Source organism: Pollachius pollachius, assembly GCF_949987615.1.
Source record: "Pollachius pollachius genome assembly, chromosome: 4".
In the NCBI taxonomy this organism is placed as follows: domain Eukaryota; kingdom Metazoa; phylum Chordata; class Actinopteri; order Gadiformes; family Gadidae; genus Pollachius; species Pollachius pollachius.
In genome coordinates, this window is record NC_136937.1 from 12,790,280 (window position 1) to 12,808,766 (window position 18,487).

The window sequence follows — 18,487 nt, forward strand, 5'->3', positions numbered from 1 at the left end:
ATAAACATGACTGTTACACAACCCCAATGTCAGATGATTTTCCTAACTCTGACATTCTTGCCAAGTTGTAAAAACAGACCACCAAAACAGACTTAGAAGGCCAAATTTAATGTGTTTTGTAACATCGGCCAGTGAACTTCCTATGAGCATGGTCCACCACGTCCTCCATGCTGGGAGTAAGCCACACATCTGTTACTCTTTGAGCATTCCTACAGTGTGTGCCATCAATAACACGTGCCATCCAGATGCCAGCTTATCCTCTGAACAGACAAAGTTTCATGTCAAAAGACCTCTGATTTATTTCAATGGAGTTCCCCAAGCCTTTAGATCCCATCGTCAGGGTTCAAGCCAATTCTAATTGACATGTGCCTTTGAATTACTTTGTAAACAATAAGATTTATGCGAGGGCTCCGCACCAGGGCAGATATTGCACTGAATGGGCTGCAACGTGGTAATAGGCGAAGCCTTTCACTATTTCACCCACGACTGTGATCTTGACCAGCTACTGACTATGTCGTCGTGGCATCTTCAGTTCCTCCTTCATAAACACAGACTTAACCTTCTTCCAGTTGCAATGCCACGGTCTGGCCGCTCTGCCGTGAGACCGATGAGTCAGTAGAGACAAGATACAGTCTCTGGTAACGTGGCAGCAGTGATGTGCCTGCCATGGTTAGTTCGTGCCACGGTCCACTCTACCAAATAGAAATGCAGCTCTGTTTTGTGAAGCGCAGAGCACACAAGCGGCTAGATCTGTACACAGGAAGTTCAAAGTTCAGCTCTACAGAATCCAAAGTGTAGGAAAAATGAAATAAAAATGACAGCAACAGCGGGTTAAAATCGGTATACTCGGTTTATTTTACAGGAAAACACAAACATATACATTTTATTGAGCGAAAAAAGAAAAAACAACTCTCAGAGATAAACAAAGCGAGTTGTACTTTGGTCCGCGTGCCCTGGGCTACATGATACAAGTCCCGTCGTTCAGGCACTGCACGCTTTCCATCTGCTGCGTCATGGCCAGCACCTCGTGGAAACCGCTGCTCAGGCCCGACATGTGCTGGAAGTAGGCCTCCTTCTCCACCTGCACCGACAGGTTGTTCACCCCCGCGTCCTTCAGCACGCTCGTCACCTGGGCAGCCGCACACAAACAGCCAGAATGTAGCTCACAGCTGCTTGAGGATAAGCGAGGAGGCTGTGCTGGTTGCTACGGACCTTCTTTGTGGAGATGCATCATGACGAGAGGCAGCCTAACCAGGTAGCATTCCATGACTAGCCCAAACTAAGTCACGTTTGGGTGTATGTCTATTTATGGGGAGTCACTATAACTAAAAAAGAAATTCTTGATAACAATTACTTAAAGGGGACCTTTTATACCTCCAGGCGTGAGTGTGATTAGCCTTACAAGCCGTTTCGAAAATCGGCCCCATGTGACATCACTAGTGGGCGTGTCCACCTAGATCTGTGCTGGATAGATGAGCAATGTTTACTTCAGTCCACTGGGTAGGCTGGTGGACTGAGCTATCCAGCACAGATCTAGGTGGACACGAGTGATGTCATATGGGGCAGATTTTCGCATCTACTTGTAACTGCTAATCCCACCACACCTGGTGGCATGTCATGGGACCTTAAAAATAAATTTGTGAAATGACGTACGACAGCGGTCAAATAAAGTCTGATTGAAAAATGTATTAATGTGGTTATACCGTACAGGTGTATGGTAATTTTAAAATGAAGCGAACAAGTTACATGCCAACCATCAAGTGAAAACCTTTAGGATGCTTCCTACTGAACCAGGACATATGTGGCACAATTCATATATTTGCCACGGACTTTGACAAAACTGATATTGGTAAGGGATGTTTTAGTGAGGCCAGGAAAGACAGTTACGATGGGTTGATCCTGGGTTTACATCATTAAGGGCTTTTAAAACAGTGAACCTGATGCACATCAACCGTACCTGCTGTATGACCCTCTGCTCCAACACCTCCGCCATCACCTGGATGTGAATGGTCCCTGCCACCATGCTGGCCGAGTGCCTCCAGAAGTGAGCGTCTCGGTAGGATAGGACTCCATCGATCTTCTCCACCTACAGCAGGACGGGGTCAACAGATGTGCAGTGAGGACTCAGATGGAGGACTTCTCTAACACAACATGATCACTAATGGAATTCAATATATCGCGCCTTTGTCTTGGGGAATGTCGTCTTGGGGAGTAATGTCGTATCAAATGATTACATCTGCCTTATTTAACTAGATCGCCTGACATCTGGGACCTTTGGTGCAGGTCATACACACGCACACATGTTATCCATACGCCCAAATTCGACCAATCACAACAAAGTGCTCATAAAAACATCTCCCCCCCACACCCTCCCGAGGCAATTGCAATGCAGAGCTAATCGGTCGGGGGACTGATTAGGTCCCCCTCCCTGGTCTCCCCTCTGGTCCCCCCTCTGGTCCCCCCTCTGGTCTCCCCTCTGGTCTCCCCTCTGGCCCCCCCTCTGGTCACCCCTCTGGCCCCTCCCTGGTCTCCCATCTGGTCCCCCCTCTGGTCCCCCCCTCTGGTCTCCCCTCTGGTCTCCCCTCTGGCCCCCCCTCTGGTCTCCCCTCTGGCCCCTCCCTGGTCTCCCCTCTGGTCCCCCCTCTGGTCCCCCCTCTGGTCTCCCCTCTGGCCCCTCCCTGGTCTCCCCTCTGGTCCCCCCTCAGGCCCCTCCCTGGTCTCCCCTCTGGCCCCTCCCTGGTCTCCCCTCTGGTCCCCCCTCTGGTCTCCCCTCTGGCCCCTCCCTGGTCTCCCCTCTGGTCCCCCCTCTGGTCTCCCCTCTGGTCCCCCCTCTGGTCTCCCCTCTGGTCCCACTCTGTTCTCCCCTCTGTCGCACCCTGTTCTCCCCTCTGGTCTCCCCTCTGGTCTCCCCTCTGGTCTCCCCCTGGTCCCCCCTCTGGCCCCTCCCTGGTCCCCCCTCTGGTCTCCCCTCTGGTCCCACCCTGTTCTTCCCTCTGGTCTCCCCCCTTGTCTCCCCTCTGGTCACCCCTCTGGTCCCACCCTGTTCTCCCCCCTTGTCTCCCCTCTGGTCTCCCCTCTGGTCTCCCCTCTGGTCTCCCCCTGGTCCCCCCTCTGGCCCCTCCCTGGTCCCCCCTCTGGTCTCCCCTCTGGTCCCACCCTGTTCTTCCCTCTGGTCTCCCCCCTTGTCTCCCCTCTGGTCACCCCTCTGGTCCCACCCTGTTCTCCCCCCTTGTCTCCCCTCTGGTCTCCCCTCTGGTCCCCCCCTGCCCCCACCCTGGTCTCCCCTCTGGTCTCCCCTCTGGTCACCCCTCTGGTCACCCCTCTGGTCCCACCCTGTTCTCCCCCCTGGTCTCCCCTCTGGTCTCCCCTCTGGTCCCCCCCTGCCCCCACCCTGGTCTCCCCTCTGGTCTCCCCTCTGGTCACCCCTCTGGTCACCCCTCTGGTCCCACCCTGTTCTCCCCCCTTGTCTCCCCTCTGGTCTCCCCCCTGGTCCCCCCCTGCCCCCACCCTGGTCTCCCCTCTGGTCTCCCCTCTGGTCTCCCCTCTGGTCTCCCCTCTGGTCACCCCTCTGGTCCCACCCTGTCCTCCCCCCTTGTCTCCCCCCTGGTCCCCCCCTGCCCCCACCCTTGTCTCCCCTCTGGTCTCCCCTCTGGTCTCCCCTCTGGTCCCCCCTCTGGTCCCACCCTGTTCTCCCCCCTTGTCTCCCCTCTGGTCTCCCCCCTGGTCTCCCCTCCCCTCCCCGACCTTGGCCAGCGCGTGGTCCAGCTCCTTCTCGTGCTCGGCGGGGGCCCGCAGCACCAGCACCTCACAGGCGTCCTTGATGAGCGGGATGACGCTGAGGAAGATGAGCACGGCGATGAAGAGCGAGCAGATGGGGTCGGCGATCAGCCAGCCGAACTGGTTGATGAGCAGGGTGGAGATGATGACGCCCACGCTGCCCAGCGTGTCCGCCAGCACGTGGAGGAACACACCTGGGGGGGGGGGGAGGGTGGGGGGATGTTAGTATCACCCACAGGGGATCGGGTTGGGCGTCTCCACGTAAGGCGCACCGACAGATTTCTCACTGTTAACTAGTTTGACGGTTCATTGTTAACAAGCTTGATTGTGAATCCCTATCCGGTTTGATTGTTGATTTCTATTTAGCTTGATTTGTCAGTTGTTTAAAAAGGTGACATATTATACCACCAGGTATGAGTTATGAAAATCTGCCTCTTCTGACATCACAAGTGGGCGTGTCCATCTAGATGGATCAGTCTACCAGCCTAGCCAGTTGACTGTAGAAAAAGTTGCTCATCTATCCGTAATACATCTAAGTGGACACGCCCGCTTGTGATGTCAGAAGAGGCCAATTTTCAAAACGGCTTGTAACGGCTAATCACACTCACATGGTGGTATAATATGTCACCTTTAAAAAGCTTGATTGTCAACTGTTAACTTATGTAAAAACTGGTTCATTAAATAAACGATTGCCTGTAAGATGGGCTGCATTCTCCGTAATATTATCACTCATTATAATAAATGGTCATGTGTTTCTCCTTTCCCTTTTTTCTTGCCTTCGCATTCTTCGATGTCAACGGCCCTCAAAACACAGATGTCTCTTAAGCCGTGAAATGCAAATAAGACTGTTCCACCTTGTCACATCCCGTCCCAAAAGTCGTTCCTTATCCCCGAGACTTCCTCGACTGCCAAGCTAAACTCAGTGCGGTGACATGAACTTGGATGGCCGTTCTCAACAGCTTATCGCCTCTACTTTCCCACATATAACACCCCCGTGTTACAGGCCGGCAGACAGCTAGAGAGCATACCAAGTGACTTTTAGGATCATTATTATATTATATAACAGAGTCATAACAGAGAAGCAAAACATAGGTTTGGGGCCATTTCACAGCTATCACGTCTATAAGTAATTGTATTACACAAAATTGGAAACGTTCTTTCTCAGCATGGTGAGCCAAAGGTCACCCAATAGGTTGAACCGATTCCACCAAGTCTTCCGGTGGGTTCGTGTGTCGACCAATCACCTCTCATGTTGGCGTTCATCCCTCCGCCCCCGCCTCCGTGAGCGTGCCCGTGGCTTCCGTGAGCGTGCCCGTGGCCGCCGTGAGCGTGCCCGTGGCCGCCGTGAGCGTGCCCGTGGCCGCCGTGAGCGTGCCCGTGGCCGTGCTCGTTGTGGGAGTGGCCGTGGTCGCTTGACGGACAGCTCTTGGCGGCGCCGTGCGAGTGGGCGTGGCTAAAGGCACAGATGCCAACAAGGTTGACGAGGAGGCCTCCCACCGACACCGGCTGTTGGGGGAAGGGGGGAGAGATGGAGAATGATTCAAACGTACAACAAACAGGTGTGTTCGGAGCGGGGAGCAGCAGCTAGAGGCCTTCACTCATAGTGTGTGTGTTTTGCCACTCTGTATGCGTACAACACAATCACAACTACAACGTCACAATGTGGAACAGACCAAAATGATATACAATTACGCAAAATGATATACAATCAACAAATATGTGATTTGGGTTCATATTTTGCAGTGAGGTTTTTAGAATGTCAACATGCAACTGACTTGTGAAGTTCTAACTGCTGCTGATTGCGGATTGAAAAACAATGCATGTACTGGTGTCCTTCCTCTGGTGCTTGCGTTGCGGTCGATACGAACGCAAGAGCAGCCGAGGCCTTTACCGTGAGCATGTCCGTGTTGATGTTGGGAGGGTCGAACAGCCGCGACACCGACTCCACGAACACGAAGAAGGCGATCACCATCAGGAACAGCCCGTTGATGAAGCCAGACAGGATCTCCACGCGGCCGTATCTGCAGGCGGGGAAGGAGGGTGGAGCGGGGTTAACCAAACCATACGGACGGGAATCAGACATGGGTTTTTTTAGGAGCTTTAAATCTCATGCAGTCGTGATTGCTTTCTAAACGATGTGACAGTGCGTGCCTTTTATTTTTATATGATGGTATGATTCCTAGCCCTTGCAGTGAATCACGCAGATCATTATTCAGGGCCAACTGGTACACAAAGGAAATTGGTACCATGGACATGGTAACAAATCTGGAAGCTGTGTCTGCGAGCGCATATAAAAGAGCTATTAAATAAGGAGTTTGGACCATAGACAATCATTCAACCCTTGATGGGCCAAATATGGATCGCCATAATAATCTCCAAGCAACAACAGCGCCCATAAGGTGAAATCGAAGGCCTCATGCTAACGTCACAGACGCTATGTCCATATCGTTCATAGTCTAAGGTCGTCAATGTTGGACCCAATCTAGAGATTAGGGAGGTTGTTTGCTGTACAGTCCAGATCCCTGTAGCGTGGGAGCGCGGGGTCCCAGACCCAGGTCTCCCCGCCCGCCGCCGTCCTCCACCCACCCGTAGGAGTAGATCTTGGTGGCCTTCCAGCGGGTCATGAGGGCGGCGAACAGACCCAGGACCAGCGCCGAGCAGTCGAACAGCATGTGGAAGCCGTCCGAGATGAGGCCCAGGCTGTTGGTCCACACGCCGTAGAAGAGCTCCACGAAGGTGAAGGCCTGGGGGACGGGGAACACGCACGAAGCAGGGCCCTGGTTAAATAAGTCTGAGGGAGGAGGATTCTGGGTAGTCAGCGTCCGAGCCAAACAGATGGGCTATATCGTAGACACGCTATTGAGAGAGAGGATTTTTACATTTGTCTACATATTTTCTTTATCGCATGGTTTATTTATGTTTACACTAAATACGCAAAATCACAGGGAAAAACCCGGATTTCAGTCTGGCTTGCCTGCACTATGCTTCCAAGACAAAGTGGAAAAAAATCTGTTTATATTTTCTTTGTTCTTGTATACAAATTAAGAGGGGCGACCTTAAATCCTGGCCAACTCGTTAGAAAGACATTTAATCAGCAAGGCCTTTAATGATCGTGTCGGGATATTGTGGGTGTAACAGCAGGAGACATGTGTGGGAGACATAGGATAAAGACCTATACAGCTGTGGGAACTGGGAAACCCACAAACAATTTGGCCTAATTGAGCCACATACATAAACAAGCAATTTTGGGAGCAAAGTCTCAGTGCGTTCAGACCAGGGTGAGCAGTGCCAGCGTGTCTCTACCAGTGTGTCTCTACCAGCATGTCTCTACCAGTGTGTCTCTACCACGTTGGGCAGCGCCAGTGTTCCAGTGTGTCTCCACCAGCGTGTCTCTACCAGTGTCTCCACCAGCGTGTCTCTACCAGCGTGTCTCTACCAGCGTGTCTCCACCAGCGCGTCTCCACCAGCGTGTCTCTACCAGCGTCAGCAGTGCCACCCCATTCCTACCAGGTTGAGACAGAGGAAGTAGAAGATCTGCCGGGAGTCGTACTCCTCCAGGATCTGCTTCAGGGACTCCTTGATGAAGCGGGGGAGGCTCTGGGAGGTGTGCTGCAGGGCGTCGCCCATGAAGTTGTAGAGCGGGGTGCCCTCGGGAGAGTAGCCCACCAGGGTGCCCTTCTGCCCCTTCCTAGAGGGCGCCGACAGGATGCTGGAGGCTGCAGCACGACCACAGGAGGAGGGATTATGTTCGAGTGCCCCCGGAACCCTAAACGTGTTACAACGGCTTCCGCAACACACTCAAGACTCACTTGTTCAGAGTTCACCTGGACTCTGCATAGCCTCCCCCCTTATTGCGTACTTGTGTAAATGTACTTATTGCAAGCCAGTTTGGATAAAAGTGTATATTAACAATGTACCCAAATGTAAATGTAAACATAGGGATTCTATGCTATTTTTTAACTGCTACTCAAATAATAGCATAATGCAGAAAGGGTTTCGGCCGAACGGCTAGTTATTTAGTAAAAAAATGATGAGATAAAACCTGAACTTTGAAATACGTCCCATTAGCAGCCTCTAGTGGCTTGAGTTGTTGCTACATTTACACCTTTTTTTTCCCAAAGAATGTTAAGCCTCTTTGGTTGTCATGTGCTCAATTTGGATGCTGACTGCTAGTCATTTTTTTTGTTGAGACTCCCCCACCAAACCACCGCACGGTGGTTTGGTGAACCACCATTAAAGAGGAAAAGGAGGGGGAGGAAGAGGAAGGAGGAGGCGGCCCCGAGTACTGACCCAAGACGAAGATGACGGCGCTGACCACCACGCCCCCGGAGAGCACGTGCTCCGTGCCCCCGCGGCCGTGCAGGGGGGTCCGGACGGACAGCAGCTGGTCCGTGAAGGGGTGGCTCCAGAAGTGGGCGAGCAGCAGGGCGCTGAGGAAGAGGGCGGCGGTGCTGTAGCGAGCGCAGCGCGGCGCCTCCATCTTGGCGGCGCACACCGCCTCCACGTAGAACTCCAGGATCATCACCGAGAACACGATCAGGGCCAGGGGCAGGATGAGGCCCGACCACGACTCCACCTTGCTCTGCAAAGGCCGCCACAGTCAGGACCCTCAATTTGGATCGATATAGCGCTAGGATAGCCGCCAGGCACTAGCTCACACAGGTTTTCCTTTAAAGAGTCAGTGAACTCCTTTTTACAGCAGAAATTCAAATGTGTTTAGTGATGATGACGATCCTAAAAGAGATATTCCAAAAATCACACATGACGTGTTATAAAAACACCCCTACTCAAGCACTCCGCTCAAATACCTCAGCTTGACGCCAGGTACAGCCATCGCTACGAGCAAGCAAAGGTTGCACAACAAAGTCACAACTCTCACACACTTATTGTGTGATTGTTCGTCCTGGCACACAATTTCAGACGCTGCACGGTTCAACTGGCACACCGTGTCAGGCTTTGAGGACGGGTCGTGGGGGGGCGTGGAAGTGCAGGGTGACCGGGAGCAGCGCGGAGCCTACCTCGGTGGTGGCCGACAGCACGATGACCCAGGGCAGCAGCACGGCGCTGGACACCAGGTTGTCCAAGGCGTAGAGTCGCTTGGCCCCGCCCACCTCAACAGAGAGCTTCCTGGAGGCGGCGTGGAAGCCCACCTTCAGACACAGCGAGACCACCAGCAGCACCACGCCACCCTGGAGGGAGGCAGCACCAGGAGGAGGGAGGGAAGAAATGTAAGGAGGGAAAATTTGGTGTTCGTCGCAAAGTTGCACGAGAAATATTCTCGGGCTTTTTCTCTGCCGGTACTTTGTTGCTTTTGAGAATTACTCACAATCATGTCCAAGGGTTAAATTGAAATGTTATGTGTGGTTTGGGTTTCTAGGAGAAGCGTTCTCTCATAATAAATACACACATGCATGGTCGTTTTTAGAAATATCTTTATATAGGGTTGGAATGGAGTAAAATGTCCACCTGTTCTTTTGTCGACCCAAGATCTTTTGGTTGACATGTTGCAAATCGTATCCATAAGAAAACTGAAGTATCCGTTCTCTGCGTGAAGTTGGACGCTTTCTCTGAGGCACTTGGCGCTCGTCACCAAGTGAGGGCCACGCCTTTACTTTTGCAGGCTCCTCGCCAGACTTACCTTGTGATCGGCCACGCCAAGGAATGCGATGGCAGTGTAGAGGAAATGGGTGAGCGCACTGTCGTGGTGACCCTCGGCTGGTGAGGGACGGTCAAGGCACCAGAACAACACTGACGGGCACATTATGTAGTGAACCGATCATTTGGAGATTTGCCTTTAAAGAAAGTCACGACGACAATCAAACAAGCGTGAGGATACGATGCTCCGCCATCTTGGCCATGAGGTCATCGTTGTCGAAGAGGAGGAGGCAGACCACAGCGATGATGAAGAGGGCGGCACCTCTGGTCTGGTAAGGGGCGAAAACAATGGAATGCATTTAGGAATGGCTTGTTGTTCCCTACAAAGCCCAACAACAAGCCATTCCTATGGCATGCTTTGTATAACTATAAGACAGACATACTAAAGACAACATAACAAAACATGAATCCAATGATCCAAACAGCATTACCATCCATGCATCCACATAAACATATACATGCGATTCCTTAGAACAATGCACTCAAAGCGCTGCACGGTACAGATGGGGTCTTACCTTAGAGGGTCCGCCCCCTGAGGTGGTGAAGAGCACTGCCAGCAGAGCGAGGACCACCACATCGCTGTGCTCAAACAGCAGCAATGTCCTGGAGGAGAAGAAACAGAGGATCACCTTGTGGTAACTTATGGAATGGAATGCATGCATTCACCATGACAACTGAATATCATTTATTTATAGGCCTCACCCCAACTGTATGTCACTTATATATGTAAGGTGATAACGATGTAAGTTATAGTGTCTAGCAAGATGTAATGGGAAAATTATATTTTCACATTCTGTTTCTCTAACTGCAATTTGTTGGTATCTGCCGGTTTTCCTGACCCCATGGGGAAGGTCGAGGAGCAAGGATCCCAACTTAAAAGGCACGGCTACGTCCCCCCCTTTATGACATCCTAAGGAGGTCATCGATAGTTTACTGCCATCTGGTTAACCAATACTATAGTTTAATTTGGGGGCAGATGATTGTATGTAACACTAACCCTCAGATTAGTGATTGTTTAATGTATCGTTTGTTGTTTGTACGTTTATTATTTAAATAAATGACCGAACTTGTTGTTCTAAGTTCGGATTACTCTTTATTCTTAAACAGTTAAGACAAACGATTGACGTAGTCCAAAATTCAACCACACAAGGCACCATCTGCTAAGAGTTGCATAATTTTACAATATTATGAAGGAGAAAAATAACAATAAGATGAAGTTCTATTGCTTCACCAAATGCTCCCTTTGCTTGACACAGTAAACATGTCATCATCACACAGTCAAGCAACTAAATCGAATAACTGGTATAGTCGTATAATAGTAAATAATATATATGTATAGTATAGAAATTATAAAAGCTTATAAACTAGGCTAGTTTGTGTAGCCTATTCTACAAATGTGCTACAATTAGTGGGATCTTACTGAACAACCCACTGAACATTAATACAAGCCATCAAGCTAGGCAGGCACCCCTCACACACATAAGAGCAGAGGTTCCTTCGGTTCCTTCATCTCAAGGTCTTATGGGAAGCAAATGCCGGTTAAATTAATCGTACGGATGGGTTCTTCAGACCAAGCCAAAAGCATGTTTGAACAATTTCTGGGGATAAACATTGGAAGTCTTCTGTGCCACCGCAGGGAAGCTTCTATTCTCTGATCCCTAGAAGATCCTACTTGTGAGCCAGAGTAGTACAGGTCGGTTAGTGAGGGTGGCAGAAACGTTACCTCAGCGGGCCACAGAGCGTGAGTCCGAAGAAACCCAGTAAGGAGATGATGCATCCTAAGACGGAATGTTTGAGTAGCTTTATCCACTGAGAGAAGACAAAGAGAAGAACAGAATCACTGGGCAATTAATACTGAGATTTAGACATAAATAAGCATAGCCTACGTCTTGTCCATAGCCAAAAGATATTTAAAAAGGGAAAAATAGTCAGTAACTAGACGATCAATGTAACAATTCATTGATTCTTCAATGTCTATCAGTGATTAGTAATGATTTTATGTTGCTATCGGAGACTTATTAACTCAACAGACCTGTCTTTTTGAAATGGCTTTTCCAGAAGAGAAAGGCTTTTGAAAGAAAAGCAAAACCACTGCACTCCTGAAAGAAAGAAAAAACATAAATGTAAGAATTCAAACATCTTAATTTACATGCAAGGTCAATTAATTGGGTAGAAGACCTAGTACATCAACAACCAAATACAAATCGTCTACATCTGGTCTTACTTACCCTAATTTCAGTATGAAGATAAACTGGACAATATGGACAACTTTGAGAATGTCATACGACTCAAAGATCCCGACAGCTTTAAGGACTTTGGAGATGAGCAGTAAGATGATGTACCTTGTTAACCTGTGGAGAGACAAACACAGGGAAAAGCCAATCATATGCATGACCGAATGTTCAGAGAACGTGTCTGGGAGTCAAACAGAATGTAGTCTGACATTACTTTGACAGGGCAACAATCATACCGGTTGGGAACAACTGCCATAGTGGCTACGATCCTACTGAGCATAAATGACTGACTGAATATGCATGGCTCTGCATATTATAATGTAGAATATACAATGGAAGACATGTCAACATTTCCCATTCATGATAACATTGTGCGACGTAATAAGTACAGGTTTGAGCTGGGTCGTAAACATACCTGGCATTGGGCACTTCAACCATTCCGAGTTTCCCACTAGAGAGAACATTGCTGCTGTACTTTTCATCCATCTTCACTCGTCTGGGAGCGGAACAGCTGGGAGGAATGGACTTCAACCAAAGCAGAATATCCTACAAAGTGTCCTCGTCTGTCCCAGAGATCCGATGCAGGGACGTCTTAAGGGACATTTCTAGAGCCTGCCGACTGATCTCCGGTCGCTCTACCGACGTGCATCATTTTAAAATTAAATATCAGACTAATATAGTGTATTACAGCAAATATAGTATATTACAACTAATCTTGACAGCATCTAGCTGCTGATTGTTAGCTGTGAGCTAGCTTACCATTGGAATATAACTCAAGTATGTTACCCAAGAAGTCCTCTCTACACTTGGAACTGAATGCCGATGGCAGCATTTACGTAGTTCAAACACAGACACAAATATTGTGTAAATCAACCATTTCTTTTAGCTGAAGATAATCAGAGGCACCACAAAAATCTGAAAGAACAACATCTAGCTGGTCAGGCCAGACTTCCGGACACGGGGAAACGTGACACGTCACGACTGTGTGTTCGCGAAGGTTAATCTTGCGCAGCCCATTGCGCTTGCGTAAAATAAATAGTTAGACGAAAGAGCAGCACAGCTTTACGCATAAATCTTACTTTATTTTCCAAGTGACCAAACCACACAGAATGAATGGCATTAATTGTCTATTTGATAAACACTGCATTTAACACCTAACGGATATATATATATATATATATTGTGAAAGACATACATAGATAAAAAAAAACAAATGTGTCTGCCCATCTAAACCTTGCCAAACTCTTGAATTCAAAAACAAACATCCTGACTTTATTTATTAGAAAATTGTTTAATATTCTATTGACCAATGTAATTTAAAACAATCAAATTGACATAAAATGTATGCCATGAACTTGAGAAAATTGTTAATTACAGCGAGAAGTATTCTTTCAAGTGAGTATTTTAGTATTTAACAGCCCACTTCATATTGCTGTACATTAACAGCATTTTATTTTGCATTTTTTTATCTTTGTTGTGGTTTAGTAACCAGTTGTCAGGAAGAGTAAATAATCCAGCCAGAATAGCCAGTTGACAAAGCATTCAGCCACACGGTTTATACTGCCATCACTTTGACCCATTAGGTCGAATTGAATATGCATTAAATGGGTAAACCTACACTGCATAAAACATCAAGTTACTCTTTATTTGTGTTATAATGTGAAGAGTCTAAGTGCACTGGAAACGTTGGTAAATAAGGAGTCAACAAGATGACCAAAGTACAGGACATTTTTTATGAGTTAAATATTAAATCTTAGTGAAGATCTTTTGATATTTTAAGCATTAGATACATTTGCTTATTTTTTCCTTTTAATAGACACGACCATGACAGCGATCAGTAGTAAATCCACGTCCACTAGTAGTCCAGCAGCTGCGTTCTACTGGGGTCCGCACAAACCCAGCAGGATCTTCTCCAAGTGGCCCTTGGTGTCATCCTGAAAATCACGGAATAATCAAAGTGATTAAAACATTTAAGGAAGCACTGCGGTTTGTCCCAATGTCAATTTTATTTGTGTGGCCCTTAGAAAAAGCCCTGAATACCTTTTGTTTTCCAGGTTGAAAACAGTTCCACTCGGGTCTCACAATGTGTTGGTTAACCTTAATGTGTGTTTGATTAAACTTTACGAGTAGGGCAATCACCATTGGTACCACAACACGTGTCAGCGGCCAACTCAATTTATTCTACACCAGATTGCATTTCTTTTAATCTCCAGGGCAGCAGTTCTTCTTGCCCTTTTACCACAGTTTGAGTCTCAAAGGGCTTCACAGGCCACCACTCCTTACCCAGAGTCATTTAAATGGCAAGGAAACACTCTTTATCAGGAAAGGAACCCATAAGAGGGATCCCTCCTAGCTGGGCGTGCAGTAGGCTCCATAATGGGCAGATGTAGTGTCAGCAGCATAAACAAGCAAAGCAAAGAAAAAAGATTCGTACCAAGATGCACTGCTGTAGGGTCTTGCCGTACATCAGCTTGAACTCGGAGATGATCTTCTTCAGGTCCACCTCGGAGCGGCCCACTAGCACCCTCATCAGGGTGTCCTCACAGGTGCCGTGGCCCTGGCGGAGCGCACCAGTCACGGGTTAGAAGAGTCGCTCGACTAGTTCACGTTTACCAAAATATTAAGCATAATTGCACACAATTATTGAGCATGTCAATATTGGTCTTTACCTCCATTGCTTTGTGCAGTTTTTCAGCGAAGAAAGCAGGCTTGCTCCAGGAACACTTCACTAGACGCCAAAACATACAACACTAATTCATTGTAGGAAATACAGCAGGTTATTTAAAAATGACTACCATATAGCTCAGAGTATAGCTACAGCTCCAGATAGCTAGTCCCTTGGCAGGCATGTCTTACATTGTAAAGTATCACGGGATACCATTCAAACACTGGTTTGTATTGGTTACTGGCTGCAATTTGGCCTGCAGCTAACGTATTGAGCAGGTTTATATCAGGTATCTTGGTGTGAGACGGAGGGTTTTTCTTACCAATGTCAATGAGGCAGTCTTCAATGTCTCCCCTCAGCTCCATGTCCAGGGCCTTTGGTAGGTTCACGTCACTTATCTTGGAATAACGCTTAAAGGCTGGGGATTACACACACACACACACACACACACACACACACACACACACGTAACGTTTAGATTGTAGATCATCAAATAAAGCAATCAATTATTGCAATCAAATTTTATACTGTGGTAGGCATCAATATGCCTGTTCATTGGCATGTCTGAATGTGTCCCGTGTTATGGTACTGCAATTATTCAATTAAAAATGCAACAAGGTCAAGTATGATTTTTTCCTTGATTGAACACATGCTCCTTCTTGATGCCCCTCTCCTGACCTAGGAAGGACCCTTGCAGCTGAGCATCCATTTGCTCTGAGCCATTTCAATGGTTTCATAAGACCTATCTGCTCTGCTGTCCAGATCAAAATGTATCCATTTATTTATGTTTACATTTCAATCTTCAAATGCAATTCTCAAGTGACCGAAATGAGACAGTTGACATATTTATAACGTCACTGAAAAAGGCGAAAACAACGTTTGGGTCATGTTAGCCGTGTTCTGCGTATAGTCCCGTATTCAGAGTGGATCCACTGGTTTGACTGGGCGTGGTAGAATCCACTGAAGCTGTGTTCAGACACAACTGGGAATGTTATGAGTCATCCATAACCGGTCAAAATAATACAAATCATGTTAACTGCAGATGTCTATCATTGGTCATGCCTGTCATTGGTCATGCCATTCAAGTCCCTCCTTTGGTTTGCGTTCATCCCTCACCCAGCAACTCCTCTGCATTCATCAACAACCATAACCATGTTCAAACAAGGCTTACTCTGGATCAGCTGGGGCCCGCTACGGGTGGTCAGGATGTCGATGAAGACCGAGATGTCGATATCTTTGTGTTCCTCACCTGCCTCAAAGAGTTCCTGCAAAACAAAAGACAAAACAGACCATTATGTCTGACCTAAAGAAAAAAAAAAAAAAAAAAAGTATGACAACATTGAGAACATAAGATGGCATACCCTCGCATCCTTTTTGGCCAGTGCTAGATCTACGATATGACCCTCATTTTTGTTGGCCTTCAACATGGCGTGCAGAGCCAAGGCAAAGTCCCCGTCGGTTTCACTGTCGATGACCTCTTCCATGGTCTGCCCATATTCTGGGGGAGGGAGTGAGTTAAAGAAAATAAAAGTAACACCGAGACATAATATCCGTGATCTATCTTTTGGAATAATCAAGTATTTTCGGTCTAATTAAAATCCATTTGAGTTCTTGCCCTCCGTCATATTTTGATTTACCGAGATTTAAAAATTGTTTGAAAACCTAGTCCAAGGCTATGACATGATCCAAACATGATATAAAGTGAGGACAAGCCTTTGCAAAAATGCTGTCCAAACATATAGATAGGGAACACTGAATAGTGGAGAGCTGTACCTTCTTTAAAAGCCTCTTGAAGCTCGCGAATCTGTTGATTCGTCCTGGATGCAAGAACTTCCACGATGACGTCTTCATTCGTGCCGAAACCCTGCACAGGAGGCCAACAACGCAGTTAGAGACACGATAAGAGGGATCAAGGCAGAACGAGTTATTGTTGGATGCTATTCACCTTGGTGGCTTTCCTGATTATGAAGGCATCATACTGAGCAGGTGTCATGAGCAAAGCCAGAACAACATCTTCCAGGTGGGACCTTAGCTCAGATTTCAGCTCATCAGCCAGAGACTGGAACAGAAGAGCATTGACAAATATGAACCAAAAAACATAAAAATGCACCTCAGAAAGTTAACCGCCCAAATAGGTCAGTCGGCCCACGATGCTTAATAAGGAAAAGCAATTATCAAGAAGGATGAATTGAGTGTAAAAGAACATCGCGTCATAGAAGAGAACTCCTTTATTGCTGAAACAGCACAGACATTGTGTCGCAAGATTATCAACTAGGACTTAGCTAAACGGCTGTTTCACCCTACAGCAGTGTACATCAGTCAGGGAGGGGAATGTCACCTTTCCAGTGTCGGCCTCGAAGACCCTCTTGATCTCCTGCCTTTGTTCATTGCTTCTCTGCACAAGCACTGAGATGATTGTGTCCTCGTCCACATCTTGAAGAGCAAAAAGAACAAAGCATTAAGTCTCCTAGTATCCAGAAGCAGGCCGGATGGATGCGATTCTTTTTCAAACGACACAAAAGTCGTTTGAGAAAGTGGTTCTTACTTCTGGAGTTGATGGCTTCCTCCAAGAATATAACGTCCTTCCTTGGGTTGAAGTTCGGGTAAGGGGGGATGGTTCCGTGAAACTCTGGCTTCTTATGGGTCACCTGTGAAGATAGTTCAAAGTTAGAACTATCTAAGTTAGCCTTGAATAACATCCATTTAGCTCCGGTCTTTCACAGTCCAAACATAGGTATAACCAGCATTTAAAATGTCCACAAACTCCATAGAATTGATATAAAATATAAAGAAGAATTTATATAATTCTTCTTTATATTCATATAAATTCTATGGGGTTGGCGGACATTTTCCATAACCTCATACACACATCCAGTCGGAATGCCTCTCTGTCATGTTAGAGGTGCATTGTCATAGTGGTTAAAACTCCATTAAAGATTGTTTTTTCGTTTTTTTGTGTTTCTATTTGTAATCTTAACTGGTACTCACTTCGAACGAATCGTCCTCCTCAGAGTCCCTTTTACTGACGATATCTTTGAAGAACTTCTTGAAGAAAGTCATCTTGGCTTTTCTGAAGTTAGAAACACATGGACTAATAAGACTCCTTTCACAGAGACATCATCGTAGGACAAACACAGGTTAATAAGGTGTCTGCTCTTTTTATGAACCAGGGTGCGGTTAGAAGGCTAAACTAGTAAAGATATCCCACTTTGACCATGGACCATTTGCCCTGGTCCATAAACAGGCTTTCAGGCTTCAATTTCAATGGACACTCTACAGAGGTAGGCCTGACATAGCAGAGCTGAGTAGACCCAGGTGTAGCCTGTAACTTTAATAACGAGTGCATTCCATTTTGTCATTGTTTACTTACTCAAATTAACCTCGCCTACATGCAAAAATTTATCCAACACTTTAAGCTTGTTACACTCAAGTATCATTTTAAAGATTCAAAGATAACTTTGATTTGCACTTTTGGTCAACATGTCAGTTTCAAAGTATTTAAATACAAGGATTGACATGAAAACAGCAAAGCACAGTACAACATAATCCTGTACAATTGAAAATGAAAGCTTTGCATATAAATTAAAGGCTGCTATACTTTAAAACCACATCAACAGAGAGACACGTTACACACAAGAATATCAGGAAAACAGAGCTTCTGTGTCAAAAGTTCAGATAATCAAGTCTCACCTGTTGGCAGACCAATGGTAGAAAGCAGATGATGAATGTGGAGTTCACTTCCCAACGCCTGTTTCTGACTACACCCACGTCGACCTGATGGGCAGGTTTGGGTGCAAATGGTTGTATCGCATGCAAAACCAGTCCTTTGGAAGGCGAGGCAGTCCTTTGTTATTTCCTCAGTGTGAACGAAGAATGTAACAATTACTGTTTCATTTTGTTTCAATGTCAACTACTGTTTCAAAATTAACTAAGCCTATTCTGAATTTAGGCTTTCAGTAAGCTTGCGGTCCATGGAAACACCTGACAGTGACCATAGGGATAGTTATATATCCCATCATGATACATCCACCTCCTGCTAGCTGAATGTCATATGAAATAGGGATTTAGGTATGTATTGTGCTGCAAGTATCCTTTTCTTTCAGTTTTGAACATATTTTCTGGTATGGCCAAACCCATATCCCAACAATCAGTATTC

The 18,487-nt window shown here is 46.9% G+C and overlaps 2 protein-coding genes across 2 annotated transcripts; both read right to left on the reverse strand.

The window, feature by feature from the left end:
• Nucleotides 1-831: 831 nt before the first annotated feature.
• slc30a5 (solute carrier family 30 member 5) lies at nt 832-12,613 on the reverse strand. The gene is made up of 17 exons (XM_079734644.1): nt 12,426-12,613; nt 12,082-12,301; nt 11,661-11,783; nt 11,465-11,531; nt 11,156-11,241; nt 9,948-10,035; nt 9,614-9,701; nt 9,416-9,492; nt 8,796-8,966; nt 8,068-8,359; nt 7,285-7,493; nt 6,364-6,521; nt 5,669-5,798; nt 5,022-5,283; nt 3,745-3,971; nt 1,958-2,086; nt 832-1,129 (listed from the first exon to the last, which is right to left on the reverse strand). Exons 2-17 carry the CDS (start codon nt 12,150-12,152, stop codon nt 959-961), a joined length of 2,349 nt encoding a protein of 782 aa, XP_079590770.1. The 5' UTR covers nt 12,153-12,301; nt 12,426-12,613; the 3' UTR covers nt 832-958.
• Nucleotides 12,614-12,766: 153 nt separating this feature from the next.
• LOC307074145 (annexin A1-like) lies at nt 12,767-18,165 on the reverse strand. Its single transcript, XM_079734158.1, has 12 exons — nt 18,022-18,165; nt 17,320-17,401; nt 16,877-16,979; nt 16,670-16,764; nt 16,277-16,390; nt 16,105-16,195; nt 15,693-15,829; nt 15,503-15,596; nt 14,654-14,749; nt 14,336-14,394; nt 14,101-14,223; nt 12,767-13,600 (listed from the first exon to the last, which is right to left on the reverse strand). The coding sequence occupies exons 2-12, from the start codon at nt 17,389-17,391 to the stop codon at nt 13,544-13,546; spliced, it is 1,041 nt and encodes a 346-aa protein (XP_079590284.1). The 5' UTR covers nt 17,392-17,401; nt 18,022-18,165; the 3' UTR covers nt 12,767-13,543.
• Between the last annotated feature and the right edge of the window lie 322 nt (nt 18,166-18,487).

Bases quoted from the DNA above. Each gene is read 5' to 3' on its own strand.
- slc30a5 (XM_079734644.1), bottom strand. From the start codon at position 12,152: ATGGATGAAAAGTACAGCAGCAATGTTCTCTCTAGTGGGAAACTCGGA. The intron at 5,284-5,668 runs GTAAAGGCCTCG...TTCCCCCAACAG, and splicing joins TCAACACGGACATGCTCACG to CCGGTGTCGGTGGGAGGCCT. The intron at 3,972-5,021 runs GTGATTGGTCGA...CCCCCCCCCCAG, and splicing joins GATGAACGCCAACATGAGAG to GTGTGTTCCTCCACGTGCTG.
- LOC307074145 (XM_079734158.1), bottom strand. From the start codon at position 17,391: ATGACTTTCTTCAAGAAGTTCTTCAAAGATATCGTCAGTAAAAGGGAC. The intron at 15,830-16,104 runs GTACAGCTCTCC...TCCCTCCCCCAG, and splicing joins TCAAGAGGCTTTTAAAGAAG to AATATGGGCAGACCATGGAA. The intron at 15,597-15,692 runs GTATGCCATCTT...TTTGTTTTGCAG, and splicing joins TGGCCAAAAAGGATGCGAGG to GAACTCTTTGAGGCAGGTGA.